Source organism: Thalassophryne amazonica, chromosome 10, assembly GCF_902500255.1.
Source record: "Thalassophryne amazonica chromosome 10, fThaAma1.1, whole genome shotgun sequence".
NCBI classification, from domain to species: Eukaryota; Metazoa; Chordata; class Actinopteri; order Batrachoidiformes; family Batrachoididae; genus Thalassophryne; species Thalassophryne amazonica.
This window is the reverse complement of record NC_047112.1, coordinates 3,912,727-3,939,819: the sequence shown is the minus strand read 5'-3', so window position 1 is coordinate 3,939,819 and position 27,093 is coordinate 3,912,727. Positions and strand designations below refer to the sequence as shown.

Here is a 27,093-nt window from a genome sequence, read left to right as displayed (position 1 = left end):
AGAACCGGTCCACTATCGTGAGAATAATGGTGTTGCCCTGGGACAGCGGGAGGCCCGTGATGAAGTCCAGGCCGATGTGAGACCAGGGGCGATGAGGCACTGGCAGGGGTTGGAGGAGTCCCGTCGTCCTCCGATGGTCTGCCTTGCCCCTGGCGCAGATGGTACAGGCCTGGACGTAGTCCCGGACGTCGGTTTCCAGGGACGCCCACCAGAAGCGCTGCTGGACTACTGCCACGGTCCTACGCACTCCGGGATGACAGGAGAGCTTGGACCCGTGACAGAAGTCCAATACGGCAGCTCTTGCCTCTGGTGGGACGTACAGTCTGTTCTTGGGGCCAGTCCCCGGGTCCGGGCTCCTTGTCAGGGCCTCCCGGACGGTCTTCTCCACGTCCCAGGTGAGGGTGGCCACGACAGTGGACTCGGGGATGATGGTCTCGGTGGGGTTCGACAGCCCCGCTTTGGCTTCTTCTTCGTGCACCCGGGACAATGCATCTGGTTTTTGGTTCTTGGTCCCGGGGCGATACGTGATCTGGAAGTCAAAGCGCCCGAAGAACAGAGACCAGCGGGCTTGCCTGGGGTTCAGCCGCTTGGCGGTCCGGATGTACTCCAGGTTCCGATGGTCTGTGAAAACCGTGAAGGGCAACGATGCCCCCTCCAGCAGGTGTCTCCACTCTTCAAGAGCCTCCTTCACCGCAAGAAGTTCCCGATTGCCGACGTCATAGTTCCGTTCAGCTGGGGTCAACCTGCGGGAATAAAAGGCACAAGGATGGAGGACTTTATCAGCCTCCACGCTCTGGGACAGCACGGCTCCTATCCCTGAGTCAGAGGCGTCCACTTCTACTATGTACTGGCGATCAGGATCAGGCTGCACCAGAACTGGTGCAGTCGAGAACCGGCGTTTCAACTCCTGGAACGCGGCTTCGCACCGATCCGACCAGGCGAAGGGGACCTTGATGGAGGTCAGGGCAGTCAGGGGGCTAACTACCTGACTGTAACCTTTAATGAACCTCCTGTAGAAATTTGCAAAGCCAAGGAACTGCTGTAGTTTCCTGCGGCTTGTTGGTTGGGGCCAATCTCTCACCGCCGCAACCTTAGCCGGATCAGGGGCGACGGAGTTGGAGGAGATGATGAACCCCAGGAAGGACAAAGAAGTGCGGTGGAACTCGCACTTCTCGCCCTTCACAAACAGCCGGTTCTCCAACAACCGCTGTAGGACCTGACGTACATGCTGGACATGGGTCTCAGGGTCCGGGGAAAAGATGAGTATATCGTCCAGATATACGAAGACGAACCGATGCAGGAAGTCCCGCAAGACGTCGTTTACCAATGCTTGGAACGTCGCAGGGGCGTTAGTGAGGCCGAACGACATGACCCGGTACTCAAAATGACCTAACGGGGTGTTGAATGCCGTCTTCCATTCGTCTCCCTTCCGGATCCGAACCAGGTGGTACGCGTTTCTAAGATCCAATTTAGTGAAAATTTGGGCTCCATGCAGGGGCGTGAACACTGAATCCAACAGAGGTAACGGGTATCGGTTGCAAACCGTGATCTCGTTCAGCCCTCTGTAATCAATGCATGGACGGAGTCCGCCGTCTTTCTTGCCCACAAAAAAGAAACCAGCACCCATCGGGGAGGTGGAGTTTTGGATCAGCCCGGCAGCTAAGGAGTCCCGGATGTAGGTCTCCATTGATTCGCGTTCCGGACGTGAGAGGTTGTACAACCTACTGGACGGGTACTCAGCGCCCGGGACCAAATCGATGGCACAATCATACGGTCGGTGCGGGGGAAGAGTGAGTGCCAGGTCTTTGCTGAAAACGTCAGCAAGATCGTGGTACTCCTTTGGCACCGCCGATAGATTGGGGGGGACTTTGACCTCCTCATTAGCCGTAGTGCCGGGAGGAACCGAGGATCCTAAGCACTCCCGGTGGCAGGTCTCGCTCCACTGCGTCACAACCCCAGACGGCCAATCTATCCGGGGATTGTGCTTCACCATCCATGGAAAGCCCAAAATCACGCGGGAGGTAGAAGGTGTTACATGGAACACTATCTCCTCCCTGTGATTCCCAGACACAACCAAAGTCACTGGTTGTGTCTGATGTGTGATTAATGGAAGCAGGGTGCCATCTAGTGCTCGCACCTGCAATGGTGCCGGCAGAGCCACCAGAGGGAGCCCTACTTCCTTTACCCATCTGCTGTCCAGCAGATTCCCTTCAGACCCGTGCTGGGGCATGAAGGGTTAAATCCCCACAAAGGATTGTTACTGGGATTCGTGCAGATTTGCGGGGTTTTCCCACGTGCGTGTTATGACCCACCCTTAGCCCAGTTTCTAAGGATGGGCGTTGTAGTTTGACCGTTTTAGGGCAGTCCCTCTGCATGTGCTCGCAAGAGCCGCAGACGAAACACTCCCCGCGGGCCAGCCTCCTTTGTCTGATGTTTGATTTTAATTTGGCCCTGCTCGTGTCCCTAGCCTCCTCAGCAGGGGGAGCTGTAGCCACACGGAGCTCTCTGGCAGTGAAGCGTGGGGACGACGTCATCTTATCGGAACCGGAAGGGGGAGGGACGACTCGTGCCCGGTCATGCCTCCCGGCCTGCTCCCGACGATGCTCATTTAAACGGTTGTCTAAACGTATAACCAAATCGATCAGCCCGTCCAATTCCCGCGGTTCCTCCTTGGCCAGTAGGTGCTCCTTAAGGACCGGGGACAGTCCATTTACAAAGGCGGCGCAGAGCGCAACGTTATTCCAGCCGGACCTCGCTGCCGCGATGCGGAACCCGACTGCATACTCGGCTGCGCTACGACGCCCCTGTCTCATCGACAGCAGCACGTTCGAAGCGGTCTCGCCTCTGTTGGGATGATCAAACACTTGTTTGAATTCCCGTACAAACCCAGTATAAGACGTTAGGAGCCGTGAATTCTGCTCCCAAAGCGCCGTAGCCCAAGCGCGTGCCTCTCCTCGAAGCAAATTAATAACATAAGCTACCCGGCTAGCGTCTGATGCGTACATGACGGGGCGCTGTGAAAAGATGAGCGAACACTGCATGAGGAAGTCCGCGCACGTCTCGACACAGCCCCCGTACGGTTCCGGAGGGCTTATGTATGCTTCAGGGGACGGTGGGGGGGTTCGTTGAACGACCAGTGGAACGTCTAATACAGGCCCAGGACCAGCCAGAGGAGTGGCTGCAGCAGCGCCCTGATCGCGCGCTTCCACCCTGGCGGTGAGAGCCTCCACCCTCCGATTAAGGAGGACACTCTGCTCGGTCACTAATTCTAACCGGGCCTTGAAGGCGGTTAAGATCTGCTGCAGCTCACTCAACCCGCCTCCCGCTGACGCCTGCGCTCCTGGCTCTTCCATTGGCCGTTCAAGCTGGAGTTGACGCCCCTCGGAGTCCATGACGAAGGCCGAGAAATCCTGTTGCGAAGGTGTCGTAGCACGGACCCACAACAGGGGGCGCAAATGAACGGACAATGAGTAAGCCAAAAGGTAACAATTTAATGTTGTGATAATACACAACGAAATGTGTCGTAATTTTCACAGTCAATAAACACCAGGTGACGTGTGGGCAGGCTCGAAGATAGAAGATGCCCGACGAGAGAGAAGCCGCGTCCCACACGGCCTCCACCACCAACGGTCTGAAGAACACCGGAGCCGCCAAGTCCCGAGTCCCCAGGTGGCCTCTGTCTTCGGCTGTCAACCCTGGTACTGCTGGCAGAAAACAGAAAGAGGATGTATGAGTGTGAGTCCGCACACTCAGTAATGTACAGTCCAGACACCGTTAGGAGGGAGCACCTCCACCTCCAAATCACACACACTCGTGCAGCTCCTGATCAACCACTTATCTGGGAGGGGGTGCGAGGTGAAGCCGTCACTGTCACACCAAACGCCAATCCTCCAGACAAGGCAACACTTCAGGAAAACGGCTGCAACAGAAGTTCAGTTGGTTACACAATGTGTCAGTCAGCAGAGAAATTACCTTGGTACTGGTAGTCGATTTCTCGGCGGGGAGGTGGAGTTGCAGTCCGGCTTATATGGTGGTGTAGATGAGTGACAGCTGGAGTAATGAGTGACAGCTGTCACTTCCTCTGGGTCTGGCGCCCTCTCATGCTTGGAGCCCGCACTCCAAGCAGGGCGCCCTCTGGTGGTAGTGGGCCAGCAGTACCTCCTCTTCAGCGGCCCACACAACACAATATGTTGTTAAGCCGCTTTTACACCACATTTTAAAGCTTGAGTCATGTCTGGTCGGATTAAATTCCGGGTCATACACAAACCACTTGAAGAGTCCTGCATATTCATGAAGCTTAAATCTTTTTAGTACATCACTCCAAGCCAAGTAAAATCTTAGCGTTAGTTGATAAACTATCCAGTAATGATGGGTCACCTATTAACATACAGACTGGCAGATTATGTGTTGATTTACACTCAATTATCTTCCATTTAGAATTGTAGTTAGGTTTGCACCAACCTACCAAGGGGCGCAATTGTGAAGCTCTGTAGTAATCATGGAAACATGGAAGTGCTAATCCTCCTCTCTCTTTGGAGAGCTGTAAAGTTTTATACTTCACCTTTGGTTTTTTTCCCTGCCCACACAAATCTAGAGATAATCTTGTCCAGTTCCACAAAATATTTATCTGGTTTCTTAATTGGGATTGACTGATATAGGTACAGCATTCTAGGGAGAACATTCATCTTTATAATGTCCACCCTTGATGTTAAACTCAGAAAGGGTATCAAATTCCATCTATTTATATCTTTATTTACTTCCTTTTTTAAGGGACCATAATTAATTTCTTCCAAATTAGATATATCAATTGGTAAATATATGCCCAAATATTTAATGCATTTGTTATCCCAATTTAGCCTATATGTTTGTTTTAGATATTGAGAGGGTTTATAGTTAAAACTTAGAACATGGGTTTTTTGTTCATTTAATTTATATCCTCATAATGACCTGTATTCTCTCAGGACCGTGAATAGCTCTGGCAGTGACTCTGTAGGATTAGACAAATAAACTAAAACATCATCCGCAAACAATGCCAGTTTCTGTTCAGTGTTTGACAGCCTTATTCCTGTGATCTTATTGTTCTGTCTGATCCATTGAGCAAGTGGCTCTATGAATATTGCAAAGCAGAGTGGACTTAATGGGCAACCCTGTCTTGTAGATATTTCCAACCCAAAAGAGTCAGAGAGCGCCCCGTTAATTTTGATCCGAGCTATTGGTTTATTGTAAAGAGCCTTCAGTGCTTTAATAAAAAATTCATTAAATCCAAATTTTTGCATAACTTTAAATAAAAATTCCCATCTCACTGAGTCGAATGCCTTTTCGGCATCCAAACTCAGTAACACAGCTTGTATTTTATTCTCATCTATATGCTTTATAATTTGTAGTGATCTTCTAATACGTACGAGGTCTGTCCATAAAGTATAGGTCCTTTTTATTTTTTTCAAAAACTATATGGATTTCATTCATATGTTTTTACGTCAGACATGCTTGAACCCTCGTGCGCATGCGTGAGTTTTTCCACGCCTGTCGGTGACGTCATTCGCCTGTGAGCACTCCTTGTGGGAGGAGTCGTCCAGCCCCTCGTCGGAATTCCTTTGTCTGAGAAGTTGCTGAGAGACTGGCGCTTTGTTTGATCAAAATTTTTTCTAAACCTGTGAGACACATCAAAGTGGACATGGTTCGAAAAATTAAGCTGGTTTTCAGTGAAAATTTTAACGGCTGATGAGAGATTTTGAGGTGATACTGTCGCTTTAAGGACTTCCCACAGTGCGAGACGTCGCACAGCACTCTCAGGCGGCGTCATCAGCCTGTTTCAAGCTGAAAACCTCCACATTTCAGGCTCTATTGATCCAGGACGTCGTGAGAGAACAGAAAAGTTTCAGAAGAAGTCGGTTTCAGCATTTTATCCGGATATTCCACTGTTAAAGGAGATTTTTTTAATGAAAGACGTGCATCCGCCGCGACGCTCCGCCACAGGAAAAACACCTCCGTTGGAAGCCTTAAGGACAAGTTGGAACATGTCCAGCTGTTAAACAATTTCTCATATACTCACTCCACTGAAAGCCATCAAAAGCCGCCTGGATTTTACAAATAGTTATCAACACAGAGGTGTTTTTCCTGTGCCATCGCTCCGCGCCGGCTGCGTCCCGACGCGCGGACCCGTCTGCACGTCTTTCATTAAAAAAATCTCCTTTAACAGTGGAATATCCGGATAAAATGCTGAAACCGACTTCTTCTGAAACTTCTCTGTTCTCTCACGACGTCCTGGATCAATAGAGCCTGAAATGTGGAGATTTTCAGCTTGAAACAGGCTGATGACGCCGCCTGAGAGCGCAGCACGACGTCTCGCTCCGTGGGAAGTCCTTAAAGCGACAGTGTCACCTCAAAATCTCTCATCAGCCGTTAAAATTTTCACTGAAAACCAGCTTAATTTTTCGAACCATGTCCACTTCGATGTGTCACACAGGATTAGAAAAAATTTTGATCAAACAAAGTGCCAGTCTCTCAGCAACTTCTCAGACAAAGGAATTCCGACGAGGGGCTGGACGACTCCTCCCACAAGGAGTGCTCACAGGCGAATGACGTCACCGACAGGCGTGGAAAAACTCACGCATGCGCACGAGGGTTCATGCATGTCTGACGTAAAAACATATGAATGAAATCCATATAGTTTTTGAAAAAAATAAAAAGGACCTATACTTTATGGACAGCCCTCGTATTGTCATGAGTTTGATGAGATTTTACAAATCCTGTTTGATCTAATTCTATAATCCCCGGTAAAATCTTTTCCAATGTTTTAGCTAACACTGATGTAAAAATTTTATAATTCAAGTTCAACACACTTATTGGTCTATAGTTGGAACATTCTGCCTTGTCTTTTCCCTCTTTGGGTATCATGGAAATGACAGCTTCCCTCCATGAAGGAGTCGTCTCTGCATTTGTCAAAACCCAATTAAATGTCTTTAATAATAATGGTGTTAGTGCATCCTTTAATTTCTTGTACCACTCTGCAGTATATCCATCTTGGCCAGGCAACTTGTTACTCTTAAGTCGTCCAATGGCCAAGTAGATCTCTTCCTTCGTAATCTGTGCTGTTAAGATCTCATTTTCTTTTTCTGAAACAGAGGCCAAGTTCAGTGACTCCAACAAACTTTCCATTATATGATCATTGTTTATGAGAGGTTGTTGTTTTAAAAAACTCCTGAATTTTATTTGATTGGTTATGAATTTCATTAGTCAGTGGGTCTTTTATCTTATAAACTGTATTTTCTGATTTTTGTTTCCTCAATTTGTATGCGAGTTGTTTTATATGTTTAACTCCTTCTTCATAACTGTTTAATGAATAGTAACTTGTGTTGTATTTCTTGATTATATAGCTCATCTATCTGATTTCTTTTTTCTTTATTTCAAATCTTGTTTGATCATCTAACGTACCTTTATGTTTAGTTTCTAACATCAATAATTCTAATTGTAAATTTTTAAAGTTTTCAATCCTCTGTTTTTTCAAATGAGAGGATATAGAGATCACTCTCCCCCTCATCACTGCTTTACATGCATCCCACAGTATTGGTGGAGTTATTTCATCAGTATCATTAATTTCTAAATATTCAGTTATTTCTTTAGACATTTGTTCACATATCTGATCATTTAATATACTATTATTCAGCCTCCAGTATGTTAATTTCCGTTGTTGAGACATGGTAACAAACAGATATAAAGGAGAGTGATCTTGCCCCAATTTGACACTTTTGTATCCTATCCATGTCTGTACCAAAAGTAATGAAATAATCTATTCTTGAGTATGAAGAATGTGGAGCAGAATAAAAAGTATAGTCTCTAATGGTTGGATTTAAAAATCTCCATATATCCACTAAGCCAGTTGACATCATTAGGTTTATCTAATGATGGCTCTCACTGCGGTATTGTATCACTTCCTGTTCCGGAGCACAGCGGTGTTTTTCTGTATCTGTTAGCTGTTTAATCTGCGCAGTTAGATTGATCTAGTTATCTAGATTACGATTTGTTTCCCAGTGTAATCTTTACGTGCCTTAACTAAAGCACTCATTCTGCTGAATCACCTCTAAATTATTTACACATTATTCACTTTGCGTGTTTGTAGGAATCCGCTAGCTTAGCGTAGCTACTAGCTCTTAGCCGATTTAGCATGGCGGCTTCTCCTGTCTCTCCCGCACTTTTCTGCTCTGGGTGTGAAATGTTTAGTTATTCCTCGGCCTCCTTTAGCAGTAATGGTACTTGTAATAAGTGTAGCTTATTCGTAGCTTTGGAGGCCAGGCTGGGCGAATTGGAGACTCGGCTCCGCACCGTGGAAAATTCTACAGCTAGCCAGGCCCCTGTAGTCGGTGCGGACCAAGGTAGCTTAGCCGCCGTTAGTTCCCCTCTGGCAGATCCCGAGCAGCCGGGAAAGCAGGCCGACTGGGTGACTGTGAGGAGGAAGCGTAGCCCTAAACAGAAGCCCCGTGTACACCGCCAACCCGTTCACATTTCTAACCGTTTTTCCCCACTCGACGACACACCCGCCGAGGATCAAACTCTGGTTATTGGCGACTCTGTTTTGAGAAATGTGAAGTTAGCGACACCAGCAACCATAGTCAATTGTCTTCCGGGGGCCAGAGCAGGCGACATTGAAGGAAATTTGAAACTGCTGGTTAAGGCTAAGCGTAAATTTGGTAAGATTGTAATTCACGTCGGCAGTAATGACACCCGGTTACGCCAATCGGAGGTCACTAAAATTAACATTAAATCGGTGTGTAACTTTGCAAAAACAATGTCGGACTCTGTAGTTTTCTCTGGGCCCCTCCCCAATCAGACCGGGAGTGACATGTTTAGCCGCATGTTCTCCTTGAATTGCTGGCTGTCTGAGTGGTGTCCAAAAAATGAGGTGGGCTTCATAGATAATTGGCAAAGCTTCTGGGGAAAACCTGGTCTTGATAGGAGAGACGGCATCCATCCCACTTTGGATGGAGCAGCTCTCATTTCTAGAAATCTGGCTAATTTTCTTAAATCCTCCAAACCGTGACTATCCAGGGTTGGGACCAGGAAGCAGAGTTGTAGTCTTACACACCTCTCTGCAGCTTCTCTCCCCCTGCCATCCCCTCATTACCCCATCCCCGTAGAGACGGTGCCTGCTCCCAGACTACCAATAACCAGCAAAAATCTATTTAAGCATAAAAATTCAAAAGAAAAAATAATATAGCACCTTCTACTGCACCACAGACTAAAACAGTTAAATGTGGTCTATTAAACATTAGGTCTCTCTCTTCTAAGTCCCTGTTGGTAAATGATATAATAATTGATCAACATATTGATTTATTCTGCCTAACAGAAACCTGGTTACAGCAGGATGAATATGTTAGTTTAAATGAGTCAACACCCCCGAGTCACACTAACTGTCAGAATGCTCGTAGCACGGGCCGGGGCGGTGGATTAGCAGCAATCTTCCATTCCAGCTTATTAATTAATCAAAAACCCAGACAGAGCTTTAATTCATTTGAAAGCTTGTCTCTTAGTCTTGTCCATCCAAATTGGAAGTCCCAAAAACCAGTTTTATTTGTTATTATCTATCGTCCACCTGGTCGTTACTGTGAGTTTCTCTGTGAATTTTCAGACCTTTTGTCTGACTTAGTGCTTAGCTCAGATAAGATAATTATAGTGGGCGATTTTAACATCCACACAGATGCTGAGAATGACAGCCTCAACACTGCATTTAATCTATTATTAGACTCTATTGGCTTTGCTCAAAAAGTAAATGAGTCCACCCACCACTTTAATCATATCTTAGATCTTGTTCTGACTTATGGTATGGAAATAGAAGACTTAACAGTATTCCCTGAAAACTCCCTTCTGTCTGATCATTTTTTAATAACATTTACATTTACTCTGATGGACTACCGAGCAGTAGGGAATAAGTTTCATTACACTAGAAGTCTTTCAGAAAGCGCTGTAACTAGGTTTAAGGATATGATTCCTTCTTTATGTTCTCTAATGCCATATAACAACACAGTGCAGAGTAGCTACCTAAACTCTGTAAGGGAGATAGAGTATCTCGTCAATAGTTTTACATCCTCATTGAAGACAACTTTGGATGCTGTAGCTCCTCTGAAAAAGAGAGCTTTAAATCAGAAGTGTCTGACTCCATGGTATAACCCTCAAACTCGTAGCTTAAAGCAGATAACCCGTAAGTTGGAGAGGAAATGGCGTCTCACTAATTTAGAAGATCTTCACTTAGCCTGGAAAAAGAGTCTGTTGCTCTATAAAAAAGCCCTCCGTAAAGCTAGGACATCTTTCTACTCATCACTAATTGAAGAAAATAAGAACAACCCCGGGTTTCTTTTCAGCACTGTAGCCAGGCTGACAAAGAGTCAGAGCTCTATTGAGCTGAGTATTCCATTATCTTTAACTAGTAATGAGTTCATGACTTTCTTTGCTAACAAAATTTTAACTATTAGAGAAAAAATTACTCATAACCATCCCAAAGACGTATCGTTATCTTTGGCTGCTTTCAGTGATGCCGGTATTTGGTTAGACTCTTTCTCTCCGATTGTTCTGTCTGAGTTGTTTTCATTAGTTACTTCATCCAAACCATCAACATGTTTATTAGACCCCATTCCTACCAGGCTGCTCAAGGAAGCCCTACCATTATTTAATGCTTCGATCTTAAATATGATCAATCTATCTTTGTTAGTTGGCTATGTACCACAGGCTTTTAAGGTGGCAGTAATTAAACCATTACTTAAAAAGCCATCACTTGACCCAGCTATCTTAGCTAATTATAGGCCAATCTCCAACCTTCCTTTTCTCTCAAAAATTCTTGAAAGGGTAGTTGTAAAACAGCTAACTGATCATCTGCAGAGGAATGGTCTATTTGAAGAGTTTCAGTCAGGTTTTAGAATTCATCATAGTACAGAAACAGCATTAGTGAAGGTTACAAATGATCTTCTTATGGCCTCGGACAGTGGACTCATCTCTGTGCTTGTTCTGTTAGACCTCAGTGCTGCTTTTGATACTGTTGACCATAAAATTTTATTACAGAGATTAGAGCATGCCATAGGTATTAAAGGCACTGCGCTGCGGTGGTTTGAATCATATTTGTCTAATAGATTACAATTTGTTCATGTAAATGGAGAATCTTCTTCACAGACTAAAGTTAATTATGGAGTTCCACAAGGTTCTGTGCTAGGACCAATTTTATTCACTTTATATATGCTTCCCTTAGGCAGTATTATTAGACGGTATTGCTTAAATTTTCATTGTTACGCAGATGATACCCAGCTTTATCTATCCATGAAGCCAGAGGACACACACCAATTAGCTAAACTGCAGGATTGTCTTACAGACAAAGACATGGATGACCTCTAATTTCCTGCTTTTAAACTCAGATAAAACTGAAGTTATTGTTCTTGGCCCCACAAATCTTAGAAACATGGTGTCTAACCAGATCCTTACTCTGGATGGCATTACCCTGACCTCTAGTAATACTGCGAGAAATCTTGGAGTCATTTTTGATCAGGATATGTCATTCAAAGCGCATATTAAACAAATATGTAGGACTGCTTTTTTGCATTTACGCAATATCTCTAAAATCAGAAAGGTCTCGTCTCAGAGTGATGCTGAAAAACTAATTCATGCATTTATTTCCTCTAGGCTGGACTATTGTAATTCATTATTATCAGGTTGTCCTAAAAGTTCCCTAAAAAGCCTTCAGTTAATTCAAAATGCTGCAGCTAGAGTGCTGACGGGGACTAGAAGGAGAGAGCATATCTCACCCATATTGGCCTCTCTTCATTGGCTTCCTGTTAATTCTAGAATAGAATTTAAAATTCTTCTTCTTACTTATAAGGTTTTGAATAATCAGGTCCCATCTTATCTTAGGGACCTCGTAGTACCATATCACCCCAATAGAGCGCTTCGCTCTCAGACTGCAGGCTTACTTGTAGTTCCTAGGGTTTGTAAGAGTAGAATGGGAGGCAGAGCCTTCAGCTTTCAGGCTCCTCTCCTGTGGAACCAGCTCCCAATTCAGATCAGGGAGACAGACACCCTCTCTACTTTTAAGATTAGGCTTAAAACTTTCCTTTTTGCTAAAGCTTATAGTTAGGGCTGGATCAGGTGACCCTGAACCATCCCTTAGTTATGCTGCTATAGACGTAGACTGCTGGGGGGTTCCCATGATGCACTGTTTCTTTCTCTTTTTGCTCTGTATGCACCACTCTGCATTTAATCATTAGTGATCGATCTCTGCTCCCCTCCACAGCATGTCTTTTTCCTGGTTCTCTCCCTCAGCCCCACCCAGTCCCAGCAGAAGACTGCCCCTCCCTGAGCCTGGTTCTGCTGGAGGTTTCTTCCTGTTAAAAGGGAGTTTTTCCTTCCCACTGTAGCCAAGTGCTTGCTCACAGGGGGTCGTTTTGACCGTTGGGGTTTTACATCATTATTGTATGGCCTTGCCTTACAATATAAAGCGCCTTGGGGCAACTGTTTGTTGTGATTTGGCGCTATATAAAAAAAAAAATTGATTGATTGATTGATTGATCTTCTGTTATTTTCTGAGATTGAAACAATCTATTACTAGTAGAATCAATATGCGGATTTAATGAAATGTTCAGATCACCAGCACAAATAAGTATTCCTTGACTCTCTGTCACTGCTTTTTCTAATATATTAACATAATCAGTTTTAGTACCAGGTGGGATATATATGTTATATAATGTCATCAGTTCCCCTTGAATTTTGCCTTTTACCATAACGTATCTGCCTTCCTTGTCCTTAATCGTTGCCATATGCTCAAATTGTACTTTACTGGATATTAAGATAGCCACCCCTCTTGTATGTTTCACGCCATTTGATAAGTAATATACATAATTAAAACCCTGTCTTCTGAGTTTTTCATGTTCCAGCGCTGTCATGTGCATTTTTTGTAGAAATGCAATATCTATGTACTCCCTTTTTAATTTAGCCAATATTTTACCTTGTTTAATTACACTTTGCAGCCCATTCACATTGAGTGAAAAACGTTTAAGCATTTTGTCAACCCTTAATATAATTTTGTTCTATACTTATCCAACCTTTCTCTATAATCTTCTCACAAATAAAATGCACCAACATAACTCCCACTGTTAAACCTGAACAAAGAACACACAATAAAAAAGAAAAAGAGAAAAAGGTCTTCCCTATCCTCAGGGTCATCTGACACCTGTGGGTCTCTGTTGGAGAGCAAGAAGAAAAGCCCGTTTTCAGGGTCGGGGCTCCCCCTTGTGGTGGAATGCTGAACCAGCAAATGCATTCCGTGGCCACAATATGTCCAACAACTCTTAATCTCTATGTACAATCAACTGATTTATATTTAAACTTTTTACATACAGACCCCCTCTAGCTGCCACCTTATCGTGGTGGCGGAGTTTGCGTACCCGGATGATCCTAGGAGCTATGTTGTTGGGGGCTTTGTGCTCCCTGTAGGGTCTCCCAAGGCAAACAGGTCCTAGGTGACGGGTCAGACTAAGGGCAGTTCAGAACCTCCATGACCAGTAAAAGATCAAGGACCATGACGTCGCCCGGTATGGCGGAGCCGGGGTCCCACCCTGGAGCCAGGCCTGGGGTTGGGGCTCGTGCGTGAGCGCCTGGTGGTTGGGCCTTAGCCCATGGGGCCCGGCCGGGCTCAGCCCGAAAGAATGACGTGGGCCCGCTCTCCTAAGGGTTCACCACTTGCAGAGGGGGCCATGGGGGTCGGGTGCAGAGAGGATTGGGTAGCGGTCGAGGGCGGGTGGCCCGGTCCATGCTCACAGCCCCTAGCTGTTGGGACATGGAATGTCACCTCGCTAGGGGGGAAGGAGCCTGAGCTTGTGCGGGAGGTTGAGAGATACCGACCGTTGACCGTTGGGGTTTTTACGTAATTATTGTATGGCCATGCCTTACAATATAAAGCGCCTTGGGGCAACTGTTTGTTGTGATTTGGCGCTATATAAATAAAATTGATTGATTGAAATTGATTGATAGAGATAGTCGGGCTCACCTCCACGCACAGCTTGGGCTCTGGTACCCAACTCCTGGAGAAGGGCTGGACGCTTCATTTTTATGGCGTCGCACACGGGGAGAGGTGGAGAGCTGGGGTCGCATTGCTTATTGCTCCCCAGCTCAGTCGTCAAGTGTTGGAGTTCACTCCGGTGAACGAGAGGGTCGCGTCCCTACGCCTTCGGGTTGGGGACAGGTCTCTCACCGTTGTCTCGGCCTACGAGCCGAGCAGCAGTGCAGAGTACCCGACCTTCCTGGAGTCCCTGGAAGGGGTACTAGATAGCGCTCCGACTGGGGACTCCATTGTTCTCCTGGGGGATTTCAACGCCCACGTGGGCGGCGACAGTGAGACCTGGAGGGGGGTGATCGGGAAGCACGGCCTCCCCGATCTGAACCCGAGTGGTGTTCAGTTGTTGGACTTCTGTGCTAGTCACAATTTGTCCATCACGAACACCATGTTCGAGCACAAGGGTGTCCATAAGTGCACGTGGCACCAGGACACCCTGAGCCGGAGGTCGATGATCGACTTTGTAGTCGTATCATCTGACCTTCGGCCACGTGTCTCGGACACTCGAGTGAAGAGAGGGGCAGAGCTGTCAACTGATCACCACCTGGTGGTGAGTTGGATCCGCTGGGAGGGTAGGAAGCCGGTAAGACCTGGCAGGTCCAAACGTATCGTGAGGGTCTGCTGGGAACGACTGGCGGAACCCTCTGTCAGTGAGGTCCTCAACTCCCACCTCCAGGAGAGCTTCTCCCAGATCCCGGGGGAAGTTGGAGACATGGAGTCCGAATGGACCATGTTCTCTACCTCCATTGTCGATGAGGCCGCTCGTAGCTGTGGTCGCAAGGTCTCTGGTGCCTGTCGCGGCGGCAATCCCCGAACCCGGTGGTGGACACCAGAAGTAAGGGATGCCATCAAGCTGAAGAAGGAGTCCTACTTATCTTTGTTGGTAGGTGGGACCCCAGAGGCAGCTGACAGGTACCGGCAGGCCAAGCGTGCCGCAGCCCGTGCGGTCGCAGAGGCAAAAACTCGGGTCTGGGAGGAGTTCGGGGAGGCTATGGAGGAGGACTATCGGTCGGCCTCGAAGAGATTCTGGCAAACCGTCCGACGCCTCAGGGGGCGGAAGCAGCTCTCCACTAACACTGTTTACGGTGCGGGTGGGGAGCTGTTGACCCTGACTGGGGATGTTGTCAGGCGGTGGAAGGAGTACTTCGAGGATCTCCTCAATCCCATCGTGAAGTCTTCCGAAGAGGAAGCAGAGACTGGGGACTCGGAGGCGGACTCATCCATTACCCAGGCCGAAGTCACCGAGGTGGTTAGAAAGCTCCTCGGTGGCAAGGCTCCTGGGGTGGATGAAATCCGTCCTGAGTACCTTAAGTCTCTGGATGTTGTGGGGCTGTCTTGGCTGACACACCTCTGCAACATCGCGTGGCGATCGGGGACAGTGCCTCTGGATTGGCAGACCGGGGTGGTGGTCCCTCTGTTTAAGAAGGGGGGCCGGAGGGTGTGTTCCAACTATGGGGGATCACACTCCTCAGCCTCCCCAGTAAGGTCTATTCCAGAGTACTGGATAGGAGAATTCGACCGATGGTTGAACCTCGGATTCAGGAGGAGCAGTGTGGTTTTCGTCCTGGTCGCGGCACACTGGACCAGCTCTACACGCTCCATCGGGTGCTCGAGGGTTCATGGGAGTTTGCCCAACCAGTCCACATGTGTTTTGTGGATCTGGAGAAGGCATTCAACCATGTCCCTCGGCGCACCCTGTGGGGAGTGCTCCGGGAGTACGGGGTCCGGGGTCCTTTGCTAAGAGCGATCTGGTCCCTGTACGACCGCAGCAGGAGCTTGGTTCGCATTGCCGGTAGTAAGTCAAACCTGTTTCCAGTGCACGTTGGCCTCCGCCAGGGCTGCCCTTTGTCACCGGTTCTGTTCATTATTTTTATGGACAGAATTTCTAGGCGCAGCCAGGGTGTAGAGGGGGTCTGGTTTGGGAACCACAGAATCTCGTCTCTGCTGTTTGCGGACGATGTGGTTCTGTTGGCTTCGTCAAATCAGGACCTTCAGCGTGCACTGGGGAGGTTTGCAGCTGAGTGTGAAGCGTCCAGGATGAAAATCAGCACCTCCAAATCCGAGGCCATGGTTCTCGACCGGAAAAAGGTGCTTTGCCCTCTTCAGGTCGGTGGCATGTCCTTGCCTCAAGTGGAGGAGTTTAAGTATCTCGGGGTCTTGTTCACGAGTGAGGGACGGATGGAGCGTGAGATCGATAGACGGATCGGTGCAGCATCTGCAGTGATGCGGTCGCTGTATCGGACCATCGTGGTGAAGAGAGAGCTGAGTAGGGGGGCAAAGCTCTTGATTTACCGATCGATCTACGTTCCGATCCTCACCTATGGTCATGAGATTTGGCTCATGACCGAAAGAACAAGATCGCGGGTACAAGCGGCCGAGATGAGTTTCCTCCGCAGGGTGGCTGGGCGCTCCCTTAGAGATAGGGTGAGGAGCTCGGTCACTCGGGAGGAGCTCGGAGTCGGGCCACTGCTCCTCCACGTCGAAAGGAGTCAGTTGAGGTGGCTCAGGCATCTTTTCCGGATGCCCCCTGGACGCCTCGCTGGAGACGTGTTCCGGGCACGTCCCACTGGGAGGAGGCCCCGCGGAAGACCCAGGACACGCTGGAGGGACTACATCTCTCGGCTGGCTTGGGAACGCCTTGGGGTTCCCCCGGAGGAGCTGGAGGAGGTGTGTGTGGATCGGGAGGTCTGGGCAGCTTTGCTTGAGCTGCTGCCCCCGTGACCCGACTCCGGATAAAGCGGAAGAAAATGGATGGATGGATGGACATACAGACCGAGAAAACTTAATCTATTACCTCAATTGTGCAAAAATACCATGGAGCATACCCAATGCCCGTTTATGAGCCGTCTCCTCGTCTAAACTCTTGAAGTCTGTGTCTCACTCTGCTTTCTATGGTGTCTCCTCTGTCCACTGCTTCCCAAGGAAAAGCACGACGAATCCTATCCTCTATGATCTCACTCTCTGTCCCTCGCTGCGTCTTCCGCGTCGCTGTACGTTCGCGGTCCGGTGTTCCAGTGGATGCGGATCCTGGTGAAGGGCGTTTGGAAGCGAATGCCCCTCTCTTTGAGCGCCTTTTTAATGTCTCCATACGCCTTACGTTTTTCCAGTACCTCATATGCATAATCATGGTCGAAATAAACCTGTTTCCCGTTTATCATAATCTTCTTCTTCTACACCAGCCTGAGGACGGTCTCCTTTACTTCGAACTGTAAGAAATTTACAATCACTGACCTTGGAGTTGCGCCAAGACCAGGTTTTTGTGGAGATGCTCTGTGGGCTCTTTGACTTTGGAGAAACATACCCTTCGGTAGCTGTAACTCCGTGTTTAGCAACCTCGTTACAAAATCCACCATGGAGGCTCCTTCAGCCCCTTCAGGTATCTGATATAGCCGTATATTATTTCTCCTGGATCGGCTTTGTAGGTCGATAACCTTCTCCCTAAGCCTGCATTGTTCCCTCAGTATATCAAGTAAGGCGTCTTTATTAACAACACAGCTCTCTTCAACTTCTGCGATGTGTCCTTCGGCCTCGACAATGGCATTGTCGTGTTTTTCGAGTTTAGCCGCGTGGTCAGACAGCTCTTTAGTTATGCTCTGAGTGATCGTCACCATCTCAGCCTTAAGGTCTCTGAACATTTCAACCTTAGTTTCTTGAAGTGCTTCTCTAAAGTCGCCCTTAATGCTTTGAAGATCCCTTTGAATTTCAAATAGCGTTGGGGATTCTCCTTCATTGCTAGTGCTTTTAGCGTTAGCATTAGCCTCTTGTTCGCTATCAGCAGCTAGCTCGTCGCCATCTTCCTCTTGGATTTGCTCCTCGTCTTTCTTTGACATATCTTCATCGGATTCAGTTTTCTTTGTGTTTCTCGGTCCTCTTTTATGTCTACCCCCACTCATAACTGCTTTTTAAACTCAAACTGATAGATCCTTGAGTTTTTAGGGGGTATATTTTAATCGGTTGTTAAGAGCTCAGCAGCTATGCATCCATGCACTGCCCAGTCACCCCCACAGATATCTTAACCACAGTAAAAATAGGTCAGAGCTCCTCGACATTGTAAAATGTGAAGACTATGAGTTGCTGCAGTCTGGTTTCAGCCACCAGAACAGCACCATGGACACGGGACTCCCACACCGGTGATGAAACAGACTGAATCCTGCAGCACTGTGACTTCTACAGAAATCAGCACAGACGTCTCACTGCTTTCCAGACTGTCACTGACACGGCATCCCAAATTTAATTTGTCAAGACTGTTTTAAACACATAGGCTGGAGGAAAGACCTCGATATTACTGTGTGGAAAGGAAACAATGACCCTCTGGACTGTACTGGTCTCTGTGCCGGGATCATTGTGAAGAGGATTCAGGGCTGCTGTCTGTCTCTCCACCAGAATCCTCGAGTACCGCTGGAACAACTTAGTGTCAACTTAGCAATTACTTAAAGACTCGGAAGGGAAACTGATTATGACCCTATGACCATGTAGTCTCCTTCCCTGAACATGATCCAGCACACAGGTACCTTGGTGTTGAGTACCACAGCAAGTGCACCGAGCGTGCCGCGGCCTCAACTTTATCTAAATTCTGGGTCTTTTAGTGAAGCTTAGGGCTAGTGGCCGGCGATCACCTTAGTATTTCCTGTTTTTCTTGTTGTTTAATGCTGACAAATTATACTGTATTTCTTGTCTTTCTGATGCCTGATTCTGTTCTTTCTCTCTGTTTGAGGTGCAGCTCCATCCAGAGATGGGTGTGGAGTCTGTTTCTGAAACCCTCCTGTCCTGTGCATGGACGCCAAAAAATTTCCTGTAAATTTGTGGTGTCTATTGTGTCGGTAGCATGGCCTGTGCAGAGGGTCACCCCACTGAGTCTGGTCTGCTTGAGGGTTCTGCATAGACCGTGACACCAGTGTATGTATGTGTGTGTGTGTGTGTGTGTGTGTGTGTGTGTGTGTGTGTGTGTGTGTGGTGCTGACCTTTGGCCTGCTCCAGATCAGGGTTAGGGTCCTGGTCTGCCTGCATGGGCGGTCTGTAGGGTGGGGGCTGCCTGAGAGGGGGCAACACTGCTGGTTTCTACAAACAAACAAACAGTGAGCGATTAAACATGAACATCAGCTCATAATCTACAGCTGCACGAGTAAAATAATCAAACATGAAAGTATTTTAATTTATTTCTACATCTTCAAACTACACTGAATAGTTTCATCGTTGGTATCTCAGTAAAAATGTATTTTATAATTTCAAAATATTCCTGGAGAAGGCGCTGCAGCTCTGCTACCCTCTGCAGGACACCACATGACTCTGAGTTTCAGGTTTGGTTTGTGATCACAAACCAGAACCAGAACCAGAACACAGAACTGCTGGTGTTTCTCAGGAACAGCCTTCAATGGGAATGGCAGGAATGAGCGATGGTTCATTGGAAAGGTGACTCGACGGATGCAGGAGCAGAGTCGTGGTCTCACCGGAGAGTCTGTCCTCTTTGCTTTGTGTTTGCTGTAGCTGGAAGCCATTACAGAGACAGGCTGTAACACACATCAGACTGATTACACCGCCTGTTTGTGCACGTGGCGTCCGCGTGCTGATGTTCAGGTGTGTATTCGTACCCGCGGGGTGGCAGACAGGCTCTGCACGATGAAGACCACGGGGCTGGGAGCTGATTTGATGGCACCCACTGCTTCCTCGTGGCTGGCGGCCCGCAGGTCCACACCTGATACCTGCGTACAAACATTTAAAGAAACTGTGACGGCGCTTTGGACCCGGCTCAGACACCCAGGTGACAGACTTGGCCCCACCTCCAGGATCTTGTCGCCAGTCTTCAGGCACTGGGTCTTGGCAGCGGGGCTGCCCGGTAAAACCTGTTTGATGAAGATTCCCTTCAGCTCCTCCCCGTTCCTCAGACGCTTGATGACATCACGCCCCCCCACGATGCTTAGACCCAGAGACTGGTCCTCCTCCAGCCACACCTCCACCCTGTGGAGCACAGAGACACTTGGTCAACAACAACATGAGCCCAGACAGACACTTACAGTTATCATGGACACATGATGAAGGTCCCCACGAGGACACAAATACTGATGGATAGACATGGACGTGGTACCTGCGTGGGGGCCCCCAGTGGCTGAAAGTGGGAGTTTCCTCCCCTTCCCCATCCTCTCGTTCAGGAAGGTCACTGTGGACACACACACCGGCCCGGATAAGAGGCAACGAAAGAATGAAAGAATGTTTCTTGGCTGAAACCACAAACTGTCCTTCCGGTCAGGCTGGGATTTGAACCGAGGATCCTCTGGTCTCAAGCCCAACGCTTAGCCACTAGACCATCACCTCCCCACTAAAAAAAAACCCTCAATTCAGCATCAAGTTACCGTTACCAAGTTAAGAAAGCACTCATCGCTTATATCCTGGTAATCTAAATCAGCAAAGGTCAAGTGCCACAATACAGAACCACCCAGACAGACCACCGGACCAGCCACATCTGTATCAGGTGATACGTGGGCATGTCCTCGGACTTCTCCTGCAAACTTTAGTTCATGTGGTTCCTCTTTAAAAGTTCAGATAAATTCAGTTTTGTTGATGATGTCAACATCTGTCCACAAAGTTTGGTTCTTTTCTACGTTCTCTTCAGACCCCAGGACAGAATTCACTGCTCAAACAAACAAAAACAAACAAACAAAAACCTCATGAGGACTGAACAGAGCGCAAACTGAAACCTGGACAGATGACCCACAGGGGACCCAGAGTGCTGTTCACAGGCGGGCCGTGACCAGAACCAGCCAAAGCTGTATCCGTGTGAAATAAAAACCAGCACTGACTGATGTCAGGTGGATCTTAAGTCCTACCGCTGGACTCCTCCGATTGGTAGAGAAACTCTGGCCTGGCTCCGCCTCTTCCTCCTGCTGGAGTCAGGAACCCTCACAGACCTCAAAAAAGAAAAATCAAAACCAAATTAAAAAGTGTACCTCCTTTGATGAACAGTAATCTATTTTCACACTCTCCAGGTTAATCAACATGCTGGTAGAAATATCAGACTGTGACTCAGAGGTAACGTGAGCCAACTGACAAAGTCTGGATCAGAATTTCCCACACTGAGATCCATCATTATTCATCTCCAAAGTCTGTCAGTGGAAAATAATTAACTTAAAATTTTAGACCCCGAAGTTTCTATAAATATGTCCAAATATCTCCAGCTAAAATTTGACAAAATTTAACGTTTCGAATAAAAAAGACAAATATTTTCATCACACATCAAAACTTCAAGATACATTTAACCAGCAGAGGGAGACAGAGGACTGCAAACAGCTGAACAACAAGGAGCACAGGAGGAGACAGCATGAGGACAAAACAAGAGAGGGGAAGAGATGAGATGGAGGACAAGCAGAAGCAGGAAGAAATGAGGGAAAGAAAAAAGAGGAGGAGACAGAGAAGAACAGATGTAAGTGTTGACAGGAGGAGGAGGCACCGACTCGGTGTCTGTGTCCGTCAGAGTGAGCTCCGAGTTGGCTTCACTGTCTCTGAAGTCTGGAAATCCTGGAAAAGACATGAAGGTGTTAGAGCATGAACCAGGTTGTTGAAGTCTGGCCTTCATAAAGCAGCAATCCCATCTCACCCAGACGATTCCCAGGAGTCCAGCTGGTTTCGTAGTCTGAGCTCTGCAGGGCCTCCTTTATCTCCTCTTCCACACCAAACTCCTGATGCTCCTTTTCTCTCAAAATCTGAAAGGAGAAACCAGCTCAAGAAAGCCGAGTCCACATCCAGCCAGCTCCTAAACAAACCCTGTGGTGCGCTGACCTCCTCTGCTCCCACTGACCCGCTCGAGGAGGCCAGCTTCCACTCCTCCCACGATGGAGGGCCTCTCCTGGGGAGGGAATCCACTGTGCTCTCCACCTTCTCCTCCTGCAGCTCCTCCACCTCTTCCTCATCCACAGCCATCTCTCTCCCATCTTCCTCCGCTGTCACAGGCAGAAGGTCAGAAGTCACAGAGGTGTAACGGGGGACGCCTCCATCCAAGATCAGCTCTGGCTCCTCCTCCTCCTCATTTTTGTGAAGGTTTTCGGGTAGAATGACGCTGTCACTGGAACTCTGACATGGACATAAGAGAAGAAATAAAGCACTAAAAGGTCAAAGACAAAAGCCACAAATTCAAGATTTTTGCACAAATTATTTCCTGTATCGTGATAGCGTTGATCAGTATGTGGATTATATTTACATGGAAAGCATGACCTGAGTGACTAGTAAGAAGGTTATATCACATGTGCATCTGTCAGAAACACACTTGGTGCATATCTGAACCAGACAACATAAATGTTGACTGAAGCCTAAACAGAGCTCGACCTGACTCATGTTTCTACCTGCACACTCACACAAGGGTCAAACACATTCAAATGGAAAGAGAGAATAAAAAAATCAACTCAAAAACTATATAAAAACCCCCTCTAACAGACATTTTTAAACTTAAAGAAACCCCACAAAAACATTTTTAAAACTTTTTAAAAAACACTAAGACATTTCAAACTTAAAAACCCCACCAACAGACATTTTAAAATTTAAAACCCCACTAACAGACATTTTAAAATTTAAAACCCCACTAACAGACATTTTTAAATTTAAAACCCCACTAACAGACATTTTAAAATTTAAAACCCCACTAACAGACATTTTTAAATTTAAAACCCCACTAACAGACATTTTAAAATTTAAAATCCCACTAAGACATTTTTACCTTTAAAAATCCCACTGACATACATTTTAAAGTTCAAAACCACCACTAACAGACATTCTTAAATTTAAAACCCCACTAACAGACATTTTTAAACTAAAAAAAATCCCACTAACAGACATTTTTAAACTAAAAAAATCCAACTAAGACATTTTTAAATTAAAAATCCCACTAACAGACATTTTTACCTTTAAAAATCCCACTCCAATCCAATCCACTTTATTTATATAGCACATTTCAAAAATCAGAAAAGTTTATCAAAGTGCTGCACAGTGTAGAGAAGCTTGAATCTTTGACTGGACTGGGTTGCTTGACGCGAGGACGTTTCGCTTCAAATCGCAGAAGCTTCCTCAGCTAAAATTCTTGCTCTGGTAGTCTGACTTCTGTCTTGACTCTTGTAGAGAAGAATAAACAGAAGCCACAAAAGCTGTAGTTTTAAACCTAACCAGACCCCTCCTACCGAGAGGCAGACTGCTATAGGCTAGTGACTAAACAATAGCTCTAATTAGCACCTATTGTGCTCTAGTTAGCACCCTCCTAATGACAGGGCAGCTGTCCCTCCTAATGATGGGACGGACGACTCTCCCGATGACGTGAATGACTCATTACCATGAACAAAAGACTGAAACTGCTTTGACCCGAGTACCCCATTGTAAACAGGGGACAAAGCGTGTCTCAGACCCTTTCCCCAGTTAAGGCTGGGTTTCAGCTGTTTCACATAGAATGCCTCCTTGGCCCCTCTCTCAAACCATTTCTTTTCTCTGGCTAATATTTTAACTTCCTTGTCCTCAAATGTGTGGTTAGTGTCTTTAAGGTGGAGATGAACTGCAGACTGAGGTCCACTGGCGCCCTCTCTGCAGTGCTGGTATAGCCTTTTGTGTAAAGGTTTCTTAGTCTCACCTATGTAGTGTTCGTTAGTTTTCCTGACATCTGATAGAATACACTACATTGCTCTGTTTGTAACTAGGGATCCTGTCATTAGGGTGAACTAATTTCTGCCTCAAGGTGTTAACAGGTTTAAAGTAAACTGGTATTTTGTACTGTCTGAAGATCCTCTGTAGTTTTTCCCCTACTCCTGCTAAATAAGGGAGAGACACTCTTCTTCTTGTCTCCGTCTCCTGTCTATCTGGTCTCTTTGTTCTCTGGGACTTCTGCACTTTGTCCAGGGACCATCGTGGGTACCCACATACTGTGAGGGCTTTCCGGACAAGTTGTTGTTCTTTAGCCCTTCCCTCTGCAGTTGTGGGCACCTGTAGGGCTCTGATCACCCAGAGCTTGTGTTCAAGGGGGTGGTTTGAGCCAAAGAGCAGATATACCGGGGAGGGGTCTGAGACACGCTTTGTCCCATTTACAATGGGGTACTCAGGTTAAAGCAGTTTCAGTCTTTTGTTCATGGTAATGAGTAATTCACATCATCAGGAGAGTCGCCCGCCCCATCCTAAGGAGGGACAGCTGCCCTGTCATTAGGAAGGTGCTAACTAGAGCACAATAGGTGCTAATTAGAGCTACTGTTTAGTCACTAGCCTATAGCAGTCTGCCTCTCGGAAGGAGGGGTCTGGTTAGGTTTAAAACTCCAGCTTTTGTAGCTTCTGTTTATTCTTTTCTACAAGAGTCAAGACAGAAGTCAGACTATCAGAGCAAGAATTTTAGCTGAGGAAGCGTCTGCGATTTGAAGCGAAACGTCCTCACGTCAAGCAACCCAGTCCAGTCCAAGATTCAAGCTTCTCTACTATGGAAACCACCTGGACAACTGAGAGCCTTCACAGAAACAATGCTGCACAGTGACATACACGCAAGAACAGAGGTGACACAAAAAGACAAACAAAAAAACAGAGATCACACAACGCTTATGCTGAGTTAAAAGCCAATGAATAAAAATAAGTTTTAAGATGAGATTTAAAAGTAGGTAGGGTGGGGGACAACCTTATTTTTAGTGGTAGCTCGTTCCTCAATTTAGGGGCTGCCACAGAAAAGGCTCGATCTCCTTGTGTTTTTAAATTGTTCTTAGGGACAACGAGGAGGAGCTGATCAGCTGACCTAAGAGATCGTGAGGGAGTGTAAACATTTGAGAGATCTGAAATATATTGTGGAGCTGATCCGATTAGTGCTTTAAAAACAGACATTCTAAAATGGACTGGAAGCAAGTGAAGAAAAGTGACGATCGGGGTGATGTGTTCGTGTTTTCTAATGCCTGTTAAAAAGTGAGCAGCAGCGTTTTGGACCAACTGCAAGCATGCCAATCCCACTGACATACATTTTAAAGTAAAGAAAAAACCCCACTAACAAACATTTTAAAATTTAAAATCCCACTAACAGACATTTTTAAATTTTAAACCCCACTAAAAGACATTTTTTAAACTAAAAAAATCCCACTGACATACATTTTAAAGTTCAAAAACCCCACTAAGACATTTTTAAAACTCAAAAACCCCACTAACAGACATTTTTAAAACTCAAAACCACCACTAAGACATTTTTAAAACTCAAAACCACCACTAACAGACATTTTTAAATTTAAAACCCCACTAACAGACATTTTTAAACTAAAAAAAAATCTCACTAACAGACATTTTTAAATTTAAATCCCCACTAACAGACATTTTTAAACTAAAAAAATCTCACTAACAGAGCATTCTAAATTTAAAACCCCACTAACAGACATTTTAAAATTTAAAATCCCACTGACATACATTTTTACCTTTAAAAATCCCACTGACATACATTTTAAAGTTCAAAACCCCACTAACAGACATTTTTAAAACTCAAAACCACCACTAACAGAGATTCTTAAATTTTAAACCCCACTAACAGACATTTTTAAACTAAAAAAAAAAATCCCACTAACACACCTTTTTAAATTTAAACCCCCACTAACAGACATTTTTAAACTTATCAAATTTTATTTATATAGCTATTTCCACAGCCCAAAGGGTGGCCAAAGTTAACTTAAAACTCCACTACCAGACATTTTTAACTTAAAAAAAAAAACCCTAACAGATATTTTAACCTCAAAAACCCCACCAGCAGACATTTTTAACTTAAAAAAAAAACCCTAACAGATATTTTAACCTCAAAAACCCCACCAGCAGACATTTGTAACTTAAAAAAAAACCCTAACAGATATTTTAACCTCAAAAACCCCACCAGCAGACATTTTTAACTAAAAAAAAAACCCTAACAGATATTTTAACCTCAAAAACCCCACCAGCAGACATTTTAACTTAAAAAAAAACCCTAACAGATATTTTAACCTCAAAAACCCCACCAGCAGACATTTGTAACTTAAAAAAAAACCCTAACAGATATTTTAACCTCAAAAACCCCACCAGCAGACATTTGTAACTTAAAAAAAAACCCAAACAGATATTTTAACCTCAAAAACCCCACCAGCAGACATTTGTAACTTAAAAAAAAACCCTAACAGATATTTTAACCTCAAAAACCCCACCAGCAGACATTTTTAACTAAAAAAAAAACCCTAACAGATATTTTAACCTCAAAAACCCCACCAGCAGACATTTGTAACTTAAAAAAAAACCCTAACAGATATTTTAACCTCAAAAACCCCACCAGCAGACATTTGTAACTTAAAAAAAAACCCTAACAGATATTTTAACCTCAAAAACCCCACCAGCAGACATTTGTAACTTAAAAAAAAACCCTAACAGATATTTTAACCTCAAAAACCCCACCAGCAGACATTTTTAACTAAAAAAAAAACCCTAACAGATATTTTAACCTCAAAAACCCCACCAGCAGACATTTGTAACTTAAAAAAAAACCCTAACAGATATTTTAACCTCAAAAACCCCACCAGCAGACATTTTTAACTAAAAAAAAAACCCTAACAGATATTTTAACCTCAAAAACCCCACCAGCAGACATTTGTAACTTAAAAAAAAACCCTAACAGATATTTTAACCTCAAAAACCCCACCAGCAGACATTTGTAACTTAAAAAAAAACCCTAACAGATATTTTAACCTCAAAAACCCCACCAGCAGACATTTGTAACTTAAAAAAAAACCCTAACAGATATTTTAACCTCAAAAACCCCACCAGCAGACATTTGTAACTTAAAAAAAAAACCCTAACAGATATTTTAACCTCAAAAACCCCACCAGCAGACATTTTTAACTTAAAAAAAAAAGCCTAACAGATATTTTAACCTCAAAAACCCCACCAGCAGACATTTGTAACTTAAAAAAAACCCTAACAGATATTTTAACCTCAAAAACCCCACCAGCAGACATTTGTAACTTAAAAAAAAACCCTAACAGATATTTTAACCTCAAAAACCCCACCAGCAG

General features: G+C 45.7%; 1 protein-coding gene across 9 annotated transcripts in view; it reads right to left on the bottom strand.

The window, feature by feature from the left end:
* patj (PATJ crumbs cell polarity complex component) overlaps positions 1 to 27,093 on the bottom strand; it is a 254,271-nt gene that overhangs the window by 79,434 nt on the left and 147,744 nt on the right. For all 9 annotated transcript variants that reach the window (XM_034179316.1, XM_034179318.1, XM_034179317.1 and 6 more), the window contains 9 exons: positions 21,857 to 22,147; positions 21,675 to 21,780; positions 21,532 to 21,595; positions 20,908 to 20,988; positions 20,169 to 20,240; positions 19,864 to 20,041; positions 19,675 to 19,785; positions 19,534 to 19,593; positions 19,048 to 19,144 (listed from right to left, as the gene is read on the bottom strand). In XM_034179316.1, the coding sequence (XP_034035207.1) occupies positions 19,048 to 19,144; positions 19,534 to 19,593; positions 19,675 to 19,785; positions 19,864 to 20,041; positions 20,169 to 20,240; positions 20,908 to 20,988; positions 21,532 to 21,595; positions 21,675 to 21,780; positions 21,857 to 22,147 (1,060 nt within the window). The remainder of the gene's footprint in view (positions 1 to 19,047; positions 19,145 to 19,533; positions 19,594 to 19,674; positions 19,786 to 19,863; positions 20,042 to 20,168; positions 20,241 to 20,907; positions 20,989 to 21,531; positions 21,596 to 21,674; positions 21,781 to 21,856; positions 22,148 to 27,093) is intronic.